Consider the following 22,979-nt stretch of genomic DNA (forward strand, 5'->3'; position numbering starts at 1 on the left):
AGTGACTGTCAGTGGTTTCATAGGACTGTCAATATATTTATTCTGAAATAGATTAGGTCTAAATGTCTGTGGGCTAATGCAAATCAATGATAAACGTTGTAATTCTTGCAAGTCCAACGGAAATGGCTATTAGGTGAAGTTTCACTGGCAGTATGACAAGGAGGCAGGCTCTAAATGACTACAAATCTTCTTGTTTGGATTATTTTAAGTACTTTAATTATTTAATAAATATTACAATTCAAATACATTTTAAAATAAAACTTTAGATTTAAATTTTTAAAATGAATTTAAATAAATATGAATTTCAATATTTTAAAAATTAAACAATTTAAAAATAATTGGATGTGTAGAAACTGGAATTTGGCACCAGCAGGCTTTTGAGGTAATGAGTCTGTCTGCATTGAAGAAATAAACCACCGAGGGGCCAATACACAGAGGCTGCCTTCGGCTCCTCTCCTGATAACCGTCCCCTGGCCCTGGGCTGTTGTATAATCCACATCGTAGGTTACTTTATAACGCTGTGCTCAGAGCCAGTGATAGAGCATCTTTAGGATACAGGATCCTACAAGAGCACAAACCACGACTTCGAAGCTTGTTTGCAGCCAGTCTGCTCACTTAGTAGGGGAGAGCCAGAAGACTAGACCTGGAAAAGAGAAGATTCTGTCTTATCTGGTTAGTTAGCAGTGATATTATGGCGCCTTTGGTGTATGTCCCCGACTCTCTGTAAAACTTGGTGAGTGCAGCAGGAGGTGTTAACAAGTACGTAGACTGCCCGCCCCCTTCCTCGCCTCCCCCCACATTTGGCAGCTAATATGTTATGTAAGGCTAGGGTGACACACCAGTGGATGTGTAGTCACCCTGGTGAGGGTAGGAACTTCTCAGATAAGGAAAAGGCACAGCAAAAGAGTCAAGTCAGAGGCCATCTGCAGGGGGTCTGTTTATCTCCAGGGAATCACCCAACTGGCGCTATCAGGTTCAGGGGTGAGTCGATCTATCTGCTGGGTGTCACGCGCAGGCCCAGATTGGTTCCACGGGCCGTTAGTGCAGCAGAATACATGGATGGTAGAGGAGAACACCTCTCTCTCCTGTGAAAGTTTTACTAAATAAAACATGTTGGTCAAATCTATAACCTGAAACCATTCACTTATGTTATTTTGAATGTCATCCATTAAGTGATGATATCTGCTAGAGGTGCTCTAATAACGGGAATAGCCTTTAATTCTCTATAGTCTATAGTTAGCCCCCACTCATGAGCAGTGGCTTTAAACATAGGCCATCCCAGGGAAATAAAAGGTGAGATGATAAGGAATCAGTACGCCTTCTTTAACTAGGTCAGGGCTGATAGGCCTTGCCTTCCTTGCAGGGGAAGGTTAACTAGTTCCCATCAGGTAGTGCTCACCAATAGAGCTTCCTGTGACTGAGAAACAAAACCTGGTCTGGATTAGCAAACACAAGTCAGAAATGGGCTGCCATAGCCTTGGAGGGATGGGTTAAGATATTAATAACACTAGGTTAATTATTTGTGGTTTCTCTACTTCTTTTCATCCCAAATCCAAATTATAGTAGTTCCTTTAATATACTTTCCTCAAATTATCTAAATCTGTATATGATATCTATATTGTCCTGGGACCCTGACTTATATGAACTCCAGCTCCAGGGAGAATATTGTTATGGTTAGGAATTCTCTGGAGAGAATGGTTTCTCGGATTTTATTCTACCTGTACCTGTGGCTGAGAGCAGCAGCTCTCCCTAGCATCCTTCTCCAGTGGGTAGATTGTCCTTCAGTTTACCTTTCTGAGGGTTCTGGATCTTACAGATCTGACCTCACCTCCAATGGGACAGAGGTCCTGTATTGTATCAAGTAGTCCTTTAAAATTCGACGAAGAAGGAAAAAACTTTTGTTGACTTTTCTGGATTTACATTCCCCCCCCCCCCAATTTAGAAGGTTTCTCTTCTATTCCAGCCACCTTAAGAATGGATTTTAAAGTTTTGTTTTGCATTTGCAAATCTGAACAATGTTTAGGTGCTGGGTGTAGAAAATATTCTCTACACAGTTTGACCACTTATTTATGGAAAATGAAAGCCTAACAGTAGTTCAATTTTATCTCCTTGTAACTGACATTACTCAGAAATCACAGACCCTGTGGGATCCTATTTATTCCCGTGTCCTCTAACAAATTACATTCTTTGTGCTCATGCACCTATATTCCACAAGTTTTACATATTTCTTCCTCTATCTCTCCTACCTTGGTCTCCACTGCCACCCATTACCTTTATCTATAGCAAAGAGAATAGATTCTAATAAAGGGCTTAACTGGCTCTCCTCGGTCACTATGGCTACTTTCTTTTTTTTTTAAAGATTTTATTGGCAAAGGGGAACAGGACTTTATTGGGGAACAGTGTGTACTTCCAGGACTTTTTTTTCCAAGTCAAGTTGTTGTCCTTTCAGTCTTAGTTGTGGAGGGCACAGCTCAGCTCCAGGTCCAGTTGCCGTTGCTAGTTGCAGGGGGCGCAGCCTACCATCCCTTGCGGGAGTCGAACCGGCAACCTTGTGGTTGAGAGGACGTGCCCCAACCAACTGAGCCATCTGGGAGCTCAGCGGCAGCTCAGCTCAAGGTGCCGTGTTCAATCTTAGTTGCAGGGGGCAGAGCCTACCATCCCTTGTGGGACTCAAGGAATTGAACTGTCAACCTTGTAGTTGAGAGCCCACTGGCCCATGTGGGAATCAAACAGGCAGCCTTCAGAGTTAGGAGCATGGCGCTCCAACTGCCTGAGCCACCGGGCCGGCCCACTATGGCTACTTTTAAATCAATTTTCTAAATGGCAATGAAAAGGATCTTTTAAAAACACAGGTGTAGGGGACTGCCCGGTGGCTTAGGTGGTTAGAGCTCCATGCTCCTAACTCCGAAGGCTGCCGGTTCGATTCCCACATCGATTCCCAACCACAAAGTTGCCAGTTTGATTCCTCGACTCCCGCAAAGGACGGTGGACTGCGCCCCCTGCAACTAGCAACGGCAACTGGACCTGGAGCTGAGCTGTGCCCTCCACAACTAAGATTGAAAGGACAACAACTTGACTTGGAAAAAAGTCCTGGAAATACACACTGTTCCCCAATAAAGTCCTGTTCCCCTTCCCCAATTAAAAAAAACAAACAAAAAAAAACCACAGGTTTAAAAAATATAGGTTTTTTTTTCTCCTTTGCTAAAAAACAAAACGCAAAAACCAAAATAATTAATCTTACTATCATTCTTAATATGTATTAAATATTTGGCTTAGGGCCTGCCCGGTGGCTCAGGCGGTTGGAGCTCTGTGTTCCTAACTCCGACGGCTACCGGTTCGATTCCCACATGGGCCGGTGGGCTCTCAACCACAAGGTTGCAGCAGTTGAACTCCTTGACTTCTGCAAGGGATGGTGGGCTCTGCCCCCTGCAACTAAGATTGAACACGGCACCTTGAACCACAAGGTTGCCTGTTCGACTTCAGACACATAGATTTTCTTTGATTCTAAACTAAACCAAACACATAACTATCTCAGAGCTGTCTCAGGTACTGTTTATACTGCATCTCATGTCATCTTCTCCATTCAACCTTGTCCTTCTCCATAAACCCTTCATTGGGCTGCCCTTCCTTTATCGTCTTGGTCATAGCTTTAAGTTTATTTCTACAGAGAGGGGATGGTGGACACTTAAACAGCCCACGTGCTTTGGAGAGATTTCCCATTGAGATTACTGCCCATTTAGAGTATTATCTACTCCCTTAGATAATCTTTCTTCCAATCTTACCCTCCCTCAAAGCCAGAAGAGCAGATCCTTGTGTTGTAGGCTTGATTTATTAATATTCTCTCCCAGAACTCTGACTCCCGAACTCACTACAAGGACAGGGGCCCAGTTCTTTATCATAGCCTTTACAATGGCTGTGGTGATATGCAAATCAAGACAGTTATGTGATTTAGCCTTTGATGTATTTTCAATTTCCTAGTCTTTTTGAGCATTTTTTATTCCCATCTAAATATATTCTGAGTCTTTTCTAGCTACCGTTAGATATTAACCTCTGTTTTTCTAATACATTCCTTTTTTCTTAAATTTTACAGAATTTATTTTTGGCTGCTTACAGGCAGAACACTGACTGACTGACTGATACAGATGCCTTCATTTTTAAACCAGCCTCAATCTAAATTCACACACTTTCCCCCATAATATGCTTCCCTTGAATTGTTTGGAATTGTACACTTGTGTGACCATTTATATTTTCCTACCTTAGTATTCTATACTCGCCTCGATTGAAGGGACATATGATATGTTTCTCCGTACTCTATCTGTATAGTGTGTGACCTGTAGTATAGTGTAGATTCACTATGGATAGTAAAATTACTGCTTCTTTCCTGGTATCACTAAAATAATCATTCTGGGTTTGCAAATAGAATTCTCTTTACTACATTGAGCAAGATGATCAAGGTTAATTGCATTGGTTTCCATATTACACGTTCAAAGAATACATCACCAGAATGCTGGTTTCACGACTTCTTGACACCACACATACTACGCTCGTGTTATCACATATTGCTTTGGGGAAAAAGCTGCCAACAGAAAAAAAAACACCATCAGTGGACAAAAGGGAAAGTAGTTATATCCATTGTTAATGATACTAAATTTGAACCTGACGAAAATGCAAATATTCTTCCCAAATCAATTGGTCTTTTGATCATAGAAGTTACTTTTGGATTTGGTTTTGAGTAACTGTGTAGATCTGGCAAAGGTATGCTGATTATCATTTGTAAGAGTAGCAATCCCAACCTGCTCTGAGACGTCACTGCTAGAATTATCAATCTCTCTGATTTGCCAGGTTATCTTATTTAATAATGATATGAGGGAAGGTTTTTATTTTAAAATGGAATTTTGTTTTCTTTGGCTATACCTGTTCTATTCTAGGTGAATACCATAAAAGAAGCCATGTTTCCCTTCATTCTCATCCTGTATGAATGAGGTGGTATCCCTACCCCTCTTCTCCAGGAGCCCAGAAACTCTGGGGGTAGAGATCTGTTGATCATCCTGGCTTTGCACTAACCCAAGCAAAGGTGGCACCTTTCCGCCCTCCCCTGTAGAGACTGAGCTGAAGCCCTGTTGACCATCTCCTCCCTTGCACTAGGGTGAGTAGAGGTGGTACGCCTTCCTCTTCCCTCCAGGTACTGCAGAGATCATACTTGAAAACTCCTTGAATTTGGTAAACCTACAGATTCAAAGCTGATCAAACTCAAAACAGGTTAAATTCAAAGAACACTACATCAGACATACCAAATTTCTGAAAACTAAAGACAAAGAAAATAACTTGAAATCAGCCAGAGAAAAATGACACATCATCTACAGAGGATCAATTTGAATGACTGTGGACTTCTCATTGGATACCATAGAAGACAGAAGGAAGTGGCAAAACATTTTTTAAAATGCTGAACAAAGAGAAGTTAATAAACCAACAAAAGACAGATCTTGGCACAGTGGGTAAATAGCACAACCCAACTAGATCCTGTCTACAAGAAACTCACTTCAATTATAATAATATAAATAGACTGGAAATAAAAGAATGGAAAAACAATGTAACATACAAACATTAATCAAGAAAAACCAGGAGTGGCTAAATTAGTAACAGGTAAAGGAGACTTCAGAGCAAAGGAAATTGTAAGGGACAAGGAGGGACATTACACAAAAATAAAAGGGCCAATTAACAAAGAAGATATATTGCTACTAAATACACCAAAACACAGAGTTGCAAAATATATGAACTAAAAACTTAAACAATTGAAAGGAAAAATAGACAAATCCACATTTATACTCAGGAAATTAAAAATCTTCTCTCATAATTGACAGAACCACCAGATAAAAATATTAGAAAAAATATGGAGGAACTGAAGAAGATAATCAACCAAGGTGATCCAACTGCCATTTATAGAACATTCCACGCGACAAGAGCAGGATACACATTCTTTTCAAGCACATAGGGAACTTCATCAAGATAGACCATATGCTGGGTCATAAAAGACTTTAACAAATGGGAAAGAACAGAGAACATATGAAGCAATGGAGCATGCTCTCTGACTGTAATTGATTTAAACTAGAAATCAATAAAAAAGAAAGCAATAAAATACCCAAACACTTGAAAATTAAACATAAATAATCCATGAGTCAAAAGAGAAAAGGGAAACTTAAAAGTATATAAAACTGAATGAAAAAGAAAAGAATCAATCAAAATCTGTGAGTTGCAGATAAAGCAGTGCTTAGTGGGGGAATTTAGAGCATCAAATACTGATATTTAAAAAGAACAGAGGCCTTAAAGCAATAATCTAAGCTTTTACCTCAAGAACTAGAAAAAAAAAACACTCAGAAGGACGGAAGGAAGATATAAGCAGACATGGATGAAATTGATAACAGTAGAGACAAAAAAAAAAAATTCCATCAAATACTGTTTCTTTGAAAAGATAACTAAAATTAATAAATCTCTATTAAGACTGACAAAGGAAAAAAAACATAAATTGCCAATATCAGGAATGAAGGAGCGGATAGCACCACAGATTGTGCAGACATTAAAAGGACTGAAAGAAACAAATCCATACACATAAATTTGAAAGTTAGATGAAATGACTAATTCTTGGGAAGCCACAAGCTACTGAAACTCATGCAGCATAAAAGAGAGAATCTTAGTAGTGCTTTAACTATTGAAGAATTTGTAGTTATAACCTTCCAAAAAAGTAATCTCCAGATCCAGACGTTTCCACTGGAGAATTCTACTGCATATTTAAAGAAGAAATAACACCAATTCTACACATTTTCCAGAAAATGGAAAATGAGGAAACACTTATTTTGTGAGGCCAGCATTATCCTAATACCAAAATGAGACAAAGATAGTACAAAAGACTACAGATCAATATCCCTCATGAACACAGAAATAAAAATCATGAACAAAATATTAACACATTGAATCCAGCAATACATAAAAAGAAAAATAAAAACATGACCAAGTGGGGTTTATTCTAGAAATGCAAGGCAGGTTTAGTATTCAGAAATCAATGGATGTAATTTGCCTTGCTAACAATCTAAAGAAGGAAACCATATGCTCACATTAATTGATGCAGGAAAAGCATTCGACAAAATTAAACATCTATTCATGATGAAAACCCTCAGCAAACTAGGCTAGAAGGGAACTTTCTCAAACTAATAAAGGACATCTACAAAATCATACAATGAATATCATAATGGTGAAAGAGTCAATACTTTTTATATAAAGCAAAGATATCTGCTCTCCATTCCAGTGTTGTACAAGGTTATATTCAGTGTAATAAGTCAAGAACAGAGAGTAAAAGGCATACAGATTGGCAAGGAAGGAATAAAACTGTCTCTATTGACAGATGACATGATTTTGTATATAGAAAAAAATCACAAAATATCTACAAATCTATTAATAAAAGCTATTTGAATAACTAAAGCTTAGCAAGGTTGCAGGATACCAGATCAATATACAAAAGTCAATCATATTCCTACGTACTATTAATGAAAAATTGAAATAAAGAAGATATTACTGTTTATAATAGCACTAAAAACATTAAACACTTAGGTATAATCTTACAAAATATGTGCAAAGTCTGTATCCTAAAAACTACAAAAACACTGATGAAAGAAATCAAAGACCTAAATAGAGAGACATACAGATTCATTGATTGGAAAATTCAACACAGTAAAGATGTCAATTTCCCCCAAATTTATCTTTAGATCCACTGGAATTCCCATATAAATCCCAGCAGAATTTTTATAGAAATGTGTAAACTGATTCTAAAATGTATGTGGGAACCAAAATAATTTTGCAAAAGAACAAATTTGAGGACTCAGATCATCTGATTTCAAAGTTTCTATAAAGTTACACTTTTAAGGTAGATTGTTGGTAGAGAAAGGATAGACATATATAGATCATTGGAACAAAAGAGAAAGCCTTGAAATTAACCCATACATATATGGTCAATTTTTATACCTTTGTCTATACAAAGGTATAGAGGCAATTCAATGGAGAAAGAATAGCTTTTTTTTCCTCCAACAAATAGTGCTGAATAATTGAATATCCATATGCAAAGAAATAAATAAACCTATATCTTTAACTTGCCCTAAATAAGATTTAATTCAAAATGGATCACAGACATAAATGTAAAACCTAAAACTATAAAGTTTTTAGAGGAAAACATAGGGGAAAATCTTTGTGACCTTGGGTTAGGCAAAGATTTCTTAGATAGACCACCCAGAGCCCAATCATTTTATAAGAAGAATTAGACTTCATCAAAATTTAGAACACCTGCTCTTTGAAAGACACTGTTGGTAGAGTAAAAAGACAAACCAGAGTGGAAGGAAATATTTGCAAATCCGTATCTGATAAAAGACTTATATTCTAAATATATAAAGAACTTAAAACTCAGTATAAAGAAAAGAACCCAATTAAAAAATGGCCAAAAGGTTTGAACAAATGCTCCACCAAAGAAGATATCTGGATAGTAAATAAGCAAATGAAAAGTTGCTCAATATCATTGGGGAAATATACAATACAACTATAATGAGATATCACTACACACCCACTAGAATGTAAAAAAAATGAAACAAAACAAAAACCAAACAATACCAACTGGAGCCACTGGAACTCTCAAACATTGTTGATGGGAATGCAAAAATATATATCTCCCTAGGAAAGAGTTTTCCAGTTTCTTATAAAGTCAAACATACCATATGAGCCAACAGTTCCACTCTCAGGTAAATACACAAAAATCTTATCACGAATGTATATAGTAGTTTTATTCATAATCATTCCAAACTAGACACAACATAAATGTCTCGCAACTGGTAAAGTGAACTGTGGTACATCTATAGAAGGGGACACTACACAGCAAGAGAAAAGGAGTGAATCACTGATACACTCAACATGGGTGAATCTCAAAAACACCATGCTCATTGGTGATACAAAGGCATATCTACTATATAATTTAAATTACATAAAATTTTAGAAACTATAAACTAATTTATAAATTTAGAGACAGAAAGAAGACCAGTGGTTGCCTGGTGCTGAGATGGAAGGAGGGACACACAGCAATGGAGCGTGAGAAAAACTGGGGTGTGATAGACATATTCTGTGGTTTAATTACAGGACTTTATATTTTTGTTAAAATTCAAACTGTGTATTGGACAACTGTATTCTATTTGGGAAAAAGAAAATTTCTGTGCTTAAAAAATTATTCAGATGGAAAAAGACAAAGCTATGCAGTATGGGACACCTTACATGAAGGGAAATAAGTATTTATGATTTAGAGTAGGCTAAGATTTATTAGCTATGATACAGAGAGCAAAAAATATGAAAGAAAATCTGCTAAGTATAGTTATATATATATCAATTCTCTACATTTAAATATTTTTGCCTCAAAAACACTGGCAATAACCTCTTATCTGAACATAGAGATTTTCCCCATTCTTTTCCCCCCCTTTTTAAAAATTATAGCTGCGTAATACTTCATTATGTGGATATACCATAGTAATTTAGACAATCCCTTATGTTTGGGGAATTAGGTAGTATCCAGTATTTGGCAATCACAACTAATGCTGTAATAAATAAACAATGTATTTTAATCATTGGAGGTGCACTGTTAGAGTAAATTCCTTTTAGTGGCATTGGCAGTTCAAAGGATATATGTATATGCATTTTGTTAGATATTGCCAAAAATAAGCATTATAAGGACAAGTAACAATCTGGAAGAAAATATTTGTGAAGTATGTAAAAGACAAGACTTCTATGTCCAGTGTATAAAATATCAAGAAAAACAACTTAGATAAAGGCAAGCAATCTAGAAGAAAAATAAGTAAAATGAAGATAAAGGCAGCTCATAAAAGAAGCAACCAAAATGACTAATGAACTAAAACTAACAAAAAACCTTACAGGTAAAGACAAGATGTTAAGGATATAAATCTTCATATGCTGCTTATGGGAATATAAATTGAGAGCCATTGTGGGAAGCCTTTTGAAATCTATTGCAAGGACTGTGGACATACTCCAAGAACTAGCAATTCTCTTTTTGGGCATAAGTTTATTCACATATATATCCTCCAAGAATCTTTTTAAAATCCTGTTATTCCTTTATTAACTTTTTTTTTATGTAGAAATTTAAAATCCTTTTTTTTTTTTAATTTATTGGGGTGACAATTGTTAGTAGAAATTTAAAATCTTTAGGAAAAGTTAAAGTCACAAAGCAGGGCTTACCAGCTTGGTGTGTAATCATTCCTTATGTGTTCCAGGTGAAAACAGCTCTTGAGGTATGGGTAACGACCTTCCTCTTCCCACATGTACATGTGCAGATAGTTATCCATGGATGTCGTGAGGACATGGAGAGAATCCTTCAAAGGATACCCGGGAGTGAGTGGCCCAGAGTCAAAATCAGAGCAATGAGCAGGTGGAGAAGAAAGATCACACGTACCACCCATAAGTTACAGATGGTCAGCTCGTGGTCATCAAACTGTTGCAGCTGGAGGCCATTGATGGTGAAGAGAAACAAGTATGGCCCACTCTCAAAGACAATCATATTTCCATCACTGACTCCCATCCAAATAGGACTCTCCATATGAACTGGCAACAGGAAACTTGCGATCTGATGTGCTGTTTTCATGTAAAACACATACACACACATACAGGCAAACTTTGGGTCATTTAGTCTGAAAAATATCCTTACCCTGAATGAAAAACTATACTCCCTACTTCCATGGGACTTGGAAAGTCCAGTGAGGAAAATGAAGGATAGGCCAGTGGCCTGAAAGTACCCGTCACTGATCATGGTGGTGGGTGCTATGACACAGGAACAGAGGGCTTTGGACAACAAATAAACCTCAGGCATTGAAGGAAGGGACAACGGAATCCAGGCCCTAAAGCATGATGGGAATCTAAACACGTCTGCCTAAGAAGGCACAGTGGAGCGCAGAGGTCAGAAATGTGGGCATTAGAGTCAAGCAGGTATGGGTTAGCCTCAAGCTAAAGAAATCCCTGCCCCTTTATACAGATTTACTTATTAACATCCATTTGTAGCTTAAAATAAGTGCACGAGTGATAGGTAGGAGGAACAAGGTTTCCAATATGGCATAGACTACCTTGAATGGCTGTTCTGCCCCCAGTCCTCTCAAGTGTTAGATCAAAGGTGCTAAACCCCGTCTTTTTGAAAGACGCTCTTCGGAACATCATCGTTATCCTGTTGGCCCTCCTTGGGGCCCAGCAGGCTCTGCAGCACGATGAAAACGGGAGAGAGACAGAAAGAGGGCTTTCGCCTTCTGACGGTCTCAGTAAGCACTCCACAAAAAGTACCTATGGAGAGATTATTGCACATGCAGTCAGGTGAAGGGGGAAGTTATAGCATCTCAGGACAGGAGTGACTCCAGAAAAGCCGCCTTAAGATTCCTCAGCTTGTGGCCAAAGCTTTATTCTGAGTCTAAGGGAGCACTGAGTAGTCCCTGCCTGTCACTCATTGTCTTTCTATCCTGCTTGTCATGGTCACACATGGAGCAGAGTCCCCAAAGCTTCTCTTCTGGCATACCAAGGGGTTCCAAATCAGCTGGCCACATTGGACCTCTGATCAAGTTGCAGTTGGCTAAGCAGATTTTCCCTTCTTGGAGAACTAGTCAAGGGCTGTTCTGCTTTTGCTGTCTCCTCCCTTAGCTCCTTTCTCTCTGGTGCCCAGTCCGCATATGCCATGTAAAATGGCCTGCTCAAAATGTCACTTTCTCAGAGTGATATTCAGAGGTGAATGCATTTTTATTTACTTCTGGACTTCTTTGCACTTTCCAGCCAAGGTAGATAAAAGTAAAGTAAGGAAAGCAAAAGTGAACCAGGTTACCAGAGATCTTCATTTCTCGCTCTCGCTCACCCTCCTCTATCTCTTTGGCTGATTCAGCCTTCATGAGCAAACTTTCATTAATAAGGTTTGTCTTTGCAACTAGGTATGATTGCTTCAAAGAACACCGTCTCTTGGCCCTAGGAATGGATTCCACGCGTGCTATGGCCTTTGTGAGGAGGAGGCAGTCCGTCGGTCCGCTGCAGTTTCTCTAACACTTCCTGACTTCACCTTCCTAATGCTGACCCTCTCCCCCCGAAGTTAAAGCACACAGGGCAGCATCTACCTTTGGCAAGATATGTTGATGTGTCCCAGAGGCAAAGATCCATTTCTTGTCAGGAGAGCAGTGCAGAAAATCAACACTGTAGTTAAACGCATTAACTTTAGAAACACTCCTCAACTCAGGCACTGTCAGTGTGTAGATGTCACCTTCAGAATTGCCTACCTGAAACCAAAGCACCACCGCCGTGTCAATGGAAAGAGCCGTGAAATCCTAAAGCACACAGAAGGCAGCCTTGTCAGCTGCCAAGCTGTGTCACCATTTCTTCACTCACATAATGGAGATTAAAACCTCTGATCAGCCTGCCCCACAAGATTGCTGGCATGAACCCAAGAAATAAAACTTTCTAAGCCCCAAAACACTCTTCTCCAAGATAGTTACTCAGTAACACATCAACACTACACTTGTTTCTCAATGTCTCCCCACACCCACGTCTCCCTCCATAGGCCCTGTCCAAGGTCATGGACTGTACAATAATACACACTTGAAAGATGTGAAATAATTCAGGAAGATGTTTTTCATTTTTGTTTTAAGAATAAGTGTGGAAATGTACGTGAGGTAGATAAAAGGCCAGGGTAGCATAAAGGCTTGTACGGCCAACATTCATCGGTATATTTTGACTCATCGGTGCATTATCCAGGGTGTGTCATAGCGATGACTCCCAGAAGACAGACTGTAACGTGATGTGACAGTAAGGGGACCACAATACCTGCAAGGCAGCAGGCATTTTGCTTTGTGGGCCCGCTCCACATGCAGGGGTCACTTACCATCAGGAATGGGCCATCCTTTGTGAGAAAGGCTTCCAAGGAAAAACAGGCCTGAGGCATGGTGAGAGCAGCCAGGGCGTCCTCATCCTGACAATTCCACACTTTGACTGTTCCTTCCAAATCCACAGTGAATGCAAGATGCACCTGAGGGAGGGTCACCAGAAGCTTGATGCTAGATGGCTGAACTGGGCTTGACCAGATCATAGTGCCCTGGAGAACGACAGTAACAATATATGCGTTCAAGGAACTCTTCACTCCGACTATGCTTTCATTCTGCCAGTGTTTATTTGGAAGCCTCCTCTAAATTAGATCCCTTTCTTTCTTCTGGGAATAGAATAAGAAAATTCTACTAAACATCTCAATTATTTGAGGGGCAGTGAACATGAAAAAGGAACCATGCAATATATTCAAAAGCAGGAACTCACTACTTGACGGGCATAAAGACCAATCACACTCCCTGGGCTCGAATCAGTTCTGCCTTAGTAACTGTGACGTTCGGCAAGTTACTTAACCACTGTGGCTTCTTATTGACTGTTGTATGACATTTCACAACACATGAAACATACTTAGAACTCTGCCTAGTACCTAGTAGGAGTTCAAAGGGTATCAACTATCATGATAATCGTTATTCCATCATCAACCTTGTACACTGCAAACAAGACAGATGAGTTTCCCTTCTAGACTTTTCTTTAGTCTCATTAAAATTGTAAAATGTATCAAAGAACACAAAGAACACAAATGTAAAGTTTAGTAAGTTATTACAAAGCGATCAATATAATTCCTTCTAAGCCCTCTTAAAGCCCCCTTACACTTGCCCTATTTACTAACCCTTTCACTCTCCCCAGATGTAATCACTATTTTGATTTCTAATACTACAACAGGTTGTCTATGTAGTGTTATCTTTTGTTGTGTAATAAATCATCCAATAAAAACTGGGTGGCTTAAAACAACAAGTTTTTATCTCACAGTTTGTTCATTAGAAATTCAGGTGCAGCTTGGCTAGGTAGTTCTCGCTCAGGGCCTCTTATGAGGTTGAAGCCAAGTTCCACTTTCAGGATGGCTCCCTCAGACGGTGGGCAAGTTGGTGCTGGCTGCTAGCAGGAGTCCTCAGCTCTTCCCCACACAGACCTCTCTCTTGGGCTTCTCGGTGTCCTCATAATATTGTGGTTGGCTTTCCAAGAGCCAATGACTCAAGAGACAGGAAGGAAGTGTCTTTTATGACATAACTTCAGAAGTTACACACCATCATTTCTACAATGTCCTATTGGTTACAAAGATCAGCCCTATTCAATGTGGGAGTGGACTACGTAAGATCATGAATACTATGGGGCAAGGGATACTGAGGGCCATCTTAGAGGCTGGCTGACACTCCGTCTCGTCGCCCCTAATGATTCACCTCCCTCCCACATGCAAAATACACTCAGCATCTCCCAATGCCCCCAAATAGCTCAGACCATTACAGCATTATCTCAAAATCTAGAATCTCATTGTTGAATTAGGTCCAGGTAGAGATGAAGCTCTTTAGATTCAATTCATCTTGATGTGAAAAATTTTAAACTAAATATACCAGTTATCTTTCCCTACGTCCCCAAAATACAAGGGTAGGGTAGGCATAGGATGATTCAAAAAAGGGGAAAATAGAAAATGGGGAGGGAAGCATGAAGGAATTGCTGCTACACAGAAAATTTGAAATCCAATAGAGAACGTGCTGCTAGTTCGCTGATTAGGATTCAAGGCCTGGGAAAGATTCTTCATGACTCTTGGCTCTACTCTCTAGGTTCTCAGTTCTGCCTTCTGAGTCTCCTCCCTTTCCATATATGGTGGCCCAAATTTGCAGCTTGGTTTTTGCAGCCTGCTTCTTGCCTGTAAAAGTCTGGGATTCAAAAGTCCCTTTTCCTTCTATATCTCAACCCCATTAAATCCAAGCTGGCAGTGTTTCTGCAAATATAATTCTCTTAAAAACTTTGTGGCTTTCCAAAGAAACTTATTGGAGTTTACATCATTAGACAAGAACCACACTCACAATTCTTTGAGATAAATCCTTTTGGTAACCTGGGCTTCTGCTGGGGCTGCCTGAACCTTCTTAGAAGACCTATCACTTGACTGAACGGTTCTGAGGTACCTCCTTAGACCTTTCTGTGGTCTAACAAAGAATTCCGCAGCTACCTACTTTTGGCTTCAACTTTATGGTATGGTTTACTGACATTGCCCTGGATTGATTCTTTTTTCTTATTTATTTATTGATTTATTTACCCTGGATTGATCTTGCTTGGACACCTATGTAAGAAGGACCCCCTTTCCTCCAGCATCCTATAACATTTTTCATACTTTCCCTTAAGTCCTCACTGGCAGAATCTTGGTAGGCCATTAGGTTTTTGCTAACAGTCTCTTTAAGGCCCGGCACTCTCCTCAGAGTCTTTCTGGCTCCTGCCCCCTTCCTGTTTCCAAAGCTTCTTCCACATTCTAGGTTTTTGTTACAGCAGCACCCCACTTCCAGGTACTAAAAACTATTATTTGTTATCTATAGCTGCATAACAAATTATGTAGCAGCTTAAAGCGATAAACACTTACGTCACACAACTTCCATTGGTCAAAAATTCAAGTGGATGAACCAGGTGGCTCTGGGTTAGGGTTTCTCATTAGGTTGCAGCAAGGTGTTGGCCGGGGATGCAATGATCTGAAGGCTGTCTGGGGTTGGAGGATTCACCTCCAAGATGGCTCACTCACATGTCTGCAAGTGGGTATTGGCCGTAGGCAGGAGGCCTGAGTTCTCTGCCACGTGGACTTGTCCACTGGGCTGCTTGAATGTCCTTCAGAGACATGGTGAATGGTTTCCCTAGAGCAGGTTATCCAAGAGAGTACCCTTCTAATTTCCTTTTTCCCCAGCTTTGTTGAGATATAATTGACATACAACATTGTGTAAGTTTAAGGTAAGAGTACCCTTCTAACCTTTTACCTCATCATTTCCCTGCCACCTCATATATTCATAAAAGGGTATTTATCATACATCAGAAGACCTATGTTAGAAAGAATCATTATCTAATTTTTACGGGGAGGAGGGAGAAATCCAAGAGGGGAAAACCAAGATAATACAATAATTTGGGACACACTTGGGGTCTTCCACTCCCTCTCCAGTGCTTCATGCTCCCTCTCATGTGGCCCTGATGTATAAGACAACCATTGTGCCCCCTTGGAGGTGACCTGAGTTAGAGACCACTCTCTGAAAAAGCCAAAATAGCAAATGCCAATTGTTGACAGAGAGACCGTAGAACAGGTTATGAAGATGCACAATGCCAAGAAACAGTCTATTTCACAAAGTCACTCCACAGTGACCAAAAGAAAAGAAGTCCTTGCACAAGTTTATATAGAGAAACACATATTACAAAGTGAATTCTCTATGTGTCTATAGTCTAGATGAAAAGGTCACAGAATGCCAATTAAAAGACCTAATTTGAAATTTTGTTTCTATTACCAATTCTGAATATCACCTTCCTCCCAGCACCTGCTTCACCTGTGCAACAGGATGGACACAGGTATGCATTCCTTGTGCTCTTCACTGGCCAGACTCACCTCCCACGCATCCCAGGCATAAAGCATGCGCTTCGAAGACACCGTACAAATGACTGACTTCTCTCGTCCATTCATAGAAGGGCCACTTCCTGAGAGATAAGCTATAGGTCCCAAGATTCCTAGAAGGAAACACAGACAACACTTGGCCACCAGATGGTTGAGGGATGATCCAACTGAATAAAGAGAATCCTGGAAAGACGATTTTACGTTTTTTTGCAATCTTTACGAAAAGGATGGAAATTGGGCTTCAGAGTTATTCAAACATGGGTTCCCATTGCAGACTGGCCACTTGGGACGTGTCGGCCAATTTGTTTTTTCCTTTTTAATCTCAGTTTTCATAGATATAAAATGGGGGGAAAATCTCTCCATCAGAGCACTGTTCTGAATTTCAAAAGAGGTACGAGAAATAAAGTGAGCATTAGAACTTCTGTTATTTAAAAGTTTCCTTTTTCATTAAATTTTTTATTCTAGGAGAGATGGGAAGCCTTTGGGAAAACGGAGTAACAAGACCTGATTTTATTTGTGTTGTGAAAAGATCACTCCGGCTTTTCCATGCAGCACAGGTTGTAGAGAACAAGGGTGGTTGGGGGCGGAAAGCAGGGAGGCCAGTGAGGGTCGTCACAGCAACCCAGTCCCATTAAGTTCTAATCCCCTTTCTCTTCACTGAATGGGAACATGCAAAAAACAGTTGATTTCTTAAAACAAGTTTTTCATGTTCCTCTAGGGTGCCCTGTCCCCATACCTAAGTTGCCAGTTGTTTTTTTGTAGATAAAGTCCTCCGGCTGTGCCAATTCCATCCTACGCTCATGCCTTATTTGGTTGAGCAAGAACTGCTTCCATGTCTGTGGGCCCAAGTGCTCACAGGAGAAGTTGTAGAAGCTCCATTTCTTCAGACACAGGTCTCTGGAAACAGAGTCACAGTCCCGTCAAGCTGCCCCCGGTCAGTTTACCTCCTTGGCACCACTGGTACACCACACGAACACTTTACTCACGGTAACCTTCACTCGTGCCTCTCACAACACAACCACACACAAGCCTAGGTCCCAATCCGATGTCTTCCTCTCCCCTGAGAGACACCTGCCTTCCCATCTCCCCGTCCCCCTCCCCTTGCTCACCTCCACAGGCGATCACTGTCTGCAACCTTATTCCAGTACTGAGGGGAGAGAAAGGAAGAGAGAAGGCAATTGGTTCCCAAACGTGGGCTCGTCCTCTGCTATTATCTCTTCTGGGAGCCAAGCCCACACGGGTTAACCAGCCACCACCACCCCAGCTCTCAAAGCCCTCCCAGTTTGGGGCAACAGGGACATGGTAAAAGCAGGGGCCCATCACTGCCAGGATAGGCCCTTAGTATTCTTGAGAAAGTTCAGAGTGGATTTCCTAGGGCTTGAAATGGGAACCTCAAGAACCATTTAATCAGCATGACAACTCCTGTAGATCAGTTTTTCATTTTCATTTAACAAAATACGAGACCTTCAGAGTGGAGGACGCTAACCCCAAAACACTCAATGTATCACTCTGCTCTTCTGCAAACTGGTGCTCCAACTGGCTAAAAGAAGCAACTGAGTCCCAAGGACACGAGTATATCAGAGCTGAATGGGCAGGCCTGAACAAGGTCAATTTAAGGAACGAAGGAAGGTGGTATGGGTAGAATCTGGGTATCCAAGATCCCAAGGCTGAGGGAGGGAAGTGAAAGGGGTCTTGGGCAAGCACTGACCAGCTGGAGGGTGTGGGGGTAGGACTGGTCAATGAGAGCAGTGGACAGTGGAGCCCATTCACCTTGTTCACTTGGCCGGCCCGTAGCAAATCGAATACGTCCAGGAAGGAGAAGACTTTGAACAACGGCACTTCAGGCAATGGGCTCTCCATCTTATGTGGCCTGAGCCCACACCCAGACTCCTGTCTCCTCTACAGGGTGCTCTAAATTTAAAGGCTTGGCCCAAGTCTGCAGCACTTTCTACCCATAGCCCATCTGGCTCTGATAGAAACAGGCTACAGGTGCACAGACTCGCAGCCTGCGCTCCACTTCCGCCTCTGTCCTGGGGCCAGAGCCACACAGCTGAGGGCATCCCTCAGACGCTCGCTAGTTAGTGTTGGTTGTTTAAATGCCTTCCACACCGCCTTTTGTTTGCACTATGAACTATAAATGCAGGACCTTGGGCAGCTCTAGTTGCTGCTGAACTTGTCAGGACTCTAGGAAATTTCAACAAACACACATTCATCAAATTCACGTTTCTATGTACCTTGTTTAAGTTCCAAATCACCAGGTAAGGACTCTGCTTCCCACATTGATATGTCTACTTTGGGACATCGAATCTGGCCAGTGGGGCCTGTCTCCCAGCACCAATATAGCCCCTGGCTTTCCGCCTTTGTGCATGTAACTTGCAGTGCAAGGGGAAAGTATGGAGCAAGCAGGCAGCCCCATGGAGACTCACGCTAAGGACACAGACCTAGCCTGACTGGCTCTTACAGTCAGTCCCTTTCCCTGTGACCCAACACTTTTCTCCCAAGAACTTGACAACCGATTCCAGCTTTTTCGATAGGAGTCCCTCTGGGAGGCTCAGTGGTGATGGCCCCCTCCTTAAACTGTTTGACTATAGCCTGACCCACAACAGTGGTTCTCAGAAGTATCATTTTTTTCTACAGTGTTATCCAAAATGAGATTGGGCTTGTTGGGAACCATTAAATGTCTTCTTCCTCAGAATTTGGAATGGCAAAGTTTTCTCATTGACAGGCCCATAAAATACAAACCTAACAACTATGGGGAGACCACATTTTTCATTCTGTTGAATTAGGTTTATAGAAAACTGGTTTGAAGAAAATGTGGTTTAAAGAGAAGAAACTGTCATAAAGAAAAAAAATCCTGGTTTAAAGGGAGGTAAAGGGAGTCTTATGGTATTTTTTATATCAGTAATTCTAGTTCTTCCTAAGTCTTTCAGTTTCCCTGAACTGTGCCATTTTACTAATTATAAAATGAAAATAAAATTGCTTTTGGTTTACCTAATTCAAGTGAACCAGCTCTTGACTAGTCACTACTTTTAATACCAACAAAAAGTTCATGTCTGAATTTATTAGGCCTTGATATACATCCTGAAGTTTTCTTCAGATATATTCACATACGGACAAAAAACACATAGGACTGAAACTTGGTGATCAGCTTCTTTCCAGCTCTAATGGCCCAAGACACCGAATGTGACAACTGACTTTCAGGTTGCTATGTGCTCTTACCCTCAATAAGGCAGGAAATGGTGATTTCAAACTGACTGCATCCTGGGATCTCTCTCTCTAGGTTTCTCATTCTCTCTCTCTCTCTCTCTCTCTCTCTCTCTCTCTCTCTCTCTCATTCCTGTAATTACCTCAGGATTCTTCACTCTACCTGCCTCCAGCCTATGAGTCTCTGTAGTTATCCAACAAATGTGAATTAAATCAACGTTGAAAGTAAGCAAGGAATTCTCGTTTTGTTCATCCGTGCTTCTCCCGAGCTTCGTGACCATCTCTGTGACCTACACTCTGAACGCTTTGTCGGGTAAATCACTTCTCTCCGTGTCATTAAGGTCTTTTTCTGAGGTTTTCCCTTGTTCTTTCATTTGGAACATATTCCTCTGTTTCTTCATTTTCCTTGACTCTCTGTGTTGGTTTCTATTAATATACAGCAGATAAAACAGCCCCGCACCCTGTCTTGGCAGAGTGGCCTTCTGTAGATGAACCTTCTTGTTCAACCCTGCCCTAGCTCTCGGTTGTCTCTCAAACCTTTGTGATTGTCCAAGCAGCCTATTTTATTTTCAGTGGGAACGCGTAGTTGAGGGTGTGCCAAGACCTGTCAGTGTCCCAAAGGGGAGGATTTCCGTCAGCATGTAGACGCAGGCTGATTGGAAGCCAAACCTCAGGCAGCACCTTTTTTTCCCCTAACTTTTTTTACAGTTGACATTCAATATTATATTAGTTTCAGGTGTATATTATAGTGGTTAGACATTATATAACTTATGAAGTAATCCCCTGATCAATCTAGTACCCACCTGGCACCATACATAGTCATTACAATATTATTGACTATATTCCCTATGCTGTACTTTACATCCCCGTGACTATTTTGTAACTGCCAATTTGTACTTCTTATTCCCTTCACCTTTTCACCCAGCTCCCCAACCCCCCTCCCATCTGGCAACCATGAGTTTGTTCTCTGTATCTATGAGTTTGTTCCTGTTTTGTTTATTTTGTTCTTTAGATTCCACATATAAGTGAGATCATATGGTATTTGTCTTTCTGACTTATTTCACTTAGCATAATACCCTGTAAGTCTAACGATGTTGTCGCAAATGGTAAGATGTCATTCTTTTCCGTGGCTGAATAATACTCCATGTTACATATATATGTACCACATCTTCTTTATCCAATCATCTATTAATGGAAACTTAGGTTGATTCCGTATCTTGGCTATTGTAAATAATACTGCAATGAATATATGGATGCATGTATTTTTTCAGATTAGTGTTTTGGATTTCTTCGGATAAATACCCAGAAGTGGGATTGCTGGGTCAGAAGGTAGGTCTGTTTTTAATTTTTTGAGGAACCTCCATACTGTTTTCCATAGTAGTTGCACCAATTTGCAATCCCACTAATAGTGCACAAGGGTTCCCTTTTCTCCACCTCCTCACCAACACTTGCTGCTTGATGATTTACTGATGACAGCCATCCTGACAGGTGTGAGGTGGTATCTATCTTATTGTGGTTTTAATTTGCATTTCCCTGATGATTAGGGATGCTGAGCATATTTTCATATGTCTATTAGCCAGCCATGTGTATGGCCTCTTTGGAGAAATGTCTATTCAGGTCCTCTGGCCACTTCCCCCCACCCCGTCCCACATACTCCAGCAATGTCAGAGGAGACATGTTGAATACCCAACCTCCTGATCCTGAAGATGATGGTACAAGTTGACCAGTGTCTGTGGCTTCCTTGGGGTATAATCCCTTTCCACCCTTAGCACAGCCAGCATTTCTCTGCCTGACAAATACTGTGAAGTAACCTCGCTCACCCCACAGTTGTGTAACTACCACCACACTCAAGATATATTTCCATTATTCCCTAAAATTCCCCTGTGCCCCTCGGTGCCAACTTTTTTTTTTTTTTTTAAAGATTTTATTGGGGAACAGTGTGCACTTCCAGGGCTTTTTTCCAAGTCAAGTTTTTTTCCTTTCAGTCTTAGTTGTGGAGGGCGCAGCTCAGCTCCAGGTCCAGTTGCCGTTGCTAGTTGCAGGGGGCACAGCCCACCATCCCTTGCGGGAGTCGAACTAGCAACCTTGTGGTTGAGAGGACACGCTCCAACCAACTGAGCCATCTGGGAGGTAGCTCAGCTCAAGGTGCCATGTTCAATCCTAGTTGCAGGGGGCGCCGCCCACCATCCCTTGCGGGACTTGAGGAATTGAACTGACAACCTTCTGGTTGAGAGCTCACTGGCCGATGTGGGAATTGAACCGGCAGCCTTCGGAGTTAGGAGCATAGCGCTCCAACCGCCTGAGCCACCGGGCCGGCCTCCTCAGTGCCAACTTTTGATAAACAGAAGTTCTTACTTTAAAGAAGTGCTGTCACTTTTTCAGGTACATTTGCCTGCCACAAAGTCACTTTTGGCTTCAATCTTTATTTTGGACCTTTCATAGGTATTTAAATCAGTGATTTATTGTGAATTAATTTTTTCTGTACGGATTTCCAACTGACATTGCACCACATACTGAAAAGGTAATTCTTTCTCTAAAACCTTTGTCAAAAATCAGGTGGTTGTTCTCAAAAATCTGAAAATGGAACTACCCTATGATCCAGTAATTCCACTCCTAGGTATCTATCCGGAGAAATCCAAAACTCCAATTCAAAAATCTTTATGCACTTCTATGTTTATTGCAGCACTATACATAATAGCCAAGACATGGAAACAACCAAAATGCCCATCGGTAGATGACTGGATTAAGAAACTGTGTTACATTTATACAATGGAGTATTACGCAGCCATAAAGAAAGAAATCTTACCATTTGCAACGACATGGATGGACCTAGAGAACATTATGTTAAGTGAAATAAGTCAGACAGAGAAAGATAAGTACCCTATGATCTCACTTACATATGGAATCTAAAGAAAAGAATAAGTGAATGAACTAATCAGAAACAGTTTTGGAGACAAAGAGGAAAATCTGAGGGTTGCTAGATGGGCGGGGGTGGGGGTGGGGGTAAGGAGGAAGGTGAGGGGATTAGAAAACAATCAGTAACCACAAGATGGCCACGGTGTTTTGAAAATTAATCTGGGGAACATAATTTAGTGGTTACCAGAGGGTAAGGGGGTTGGGGGGTGGGAGATGAGGGTAAGGGGGATCAAATATGTGGTGATGGAAGGAGAACTGACTCTGGGTGGTGAACACATAATGTAATTTATAGATAATGTGATACAGAATTGCACACCTGAAATCTATGTAATTTTACTAACAATTGTCA

The 22,979-nt window shown here is 40.8% G+C and overlaps 1 protein-coding gene across 1 annotated transcript; it reads right to left on the reverse strand.

Moving 5' to 3' along the window:
• Window positions 1–4,396: 4,396 nt before the first annotated feature.
• On the reverse strand, window positions 4,397–18,370 carry FBXW12 (F-box and WD repeat domain containing 12). Its single transcript, XM_033132968.1, has 10 exons — window positions 18,281–18,370; window positions 17,620–17,657; window positions 17,247–17,407; window positions 16,505–16,623; window positions 12,935–13,144; window positions 12,174–12,332; window positions 11,151–11,361; window positions 10,487–10,665; window positions 10,273–10,406; window positions 4,397–4,576 (listed from the first exon to the last, which is right to left on the reverse strand). The coding sequence occupies exons 1-10, from the start codon at window positions 18,368–18,370 to the stop codon at window positions 4,477–4,479; spliced, it is 1,401 nt and encodes a 466-aa protein (XP_032988859.1). The 3' UTR covers window positions 4,397–4,476.
• Window positions 18,371–22,979: the final 4,609 nt, after the last annotated feature.

Source organism: Rhinolophus ferrumequinum, chromosome 17, assembly GCF_004115265.2.
Source record: "Rhinolophus ferrumequinum isolate MPI-CBG mRhiFer1 chromosome 17, mRhiFer1_v1.p, whole genome shotgun sequence".
NCBI lineage: Eukaryota > Metazoa > Chordata > Mammalia > Chiroptera > Rhinolophidae > Rhinolophus > Rhinolophus ferrumequinum.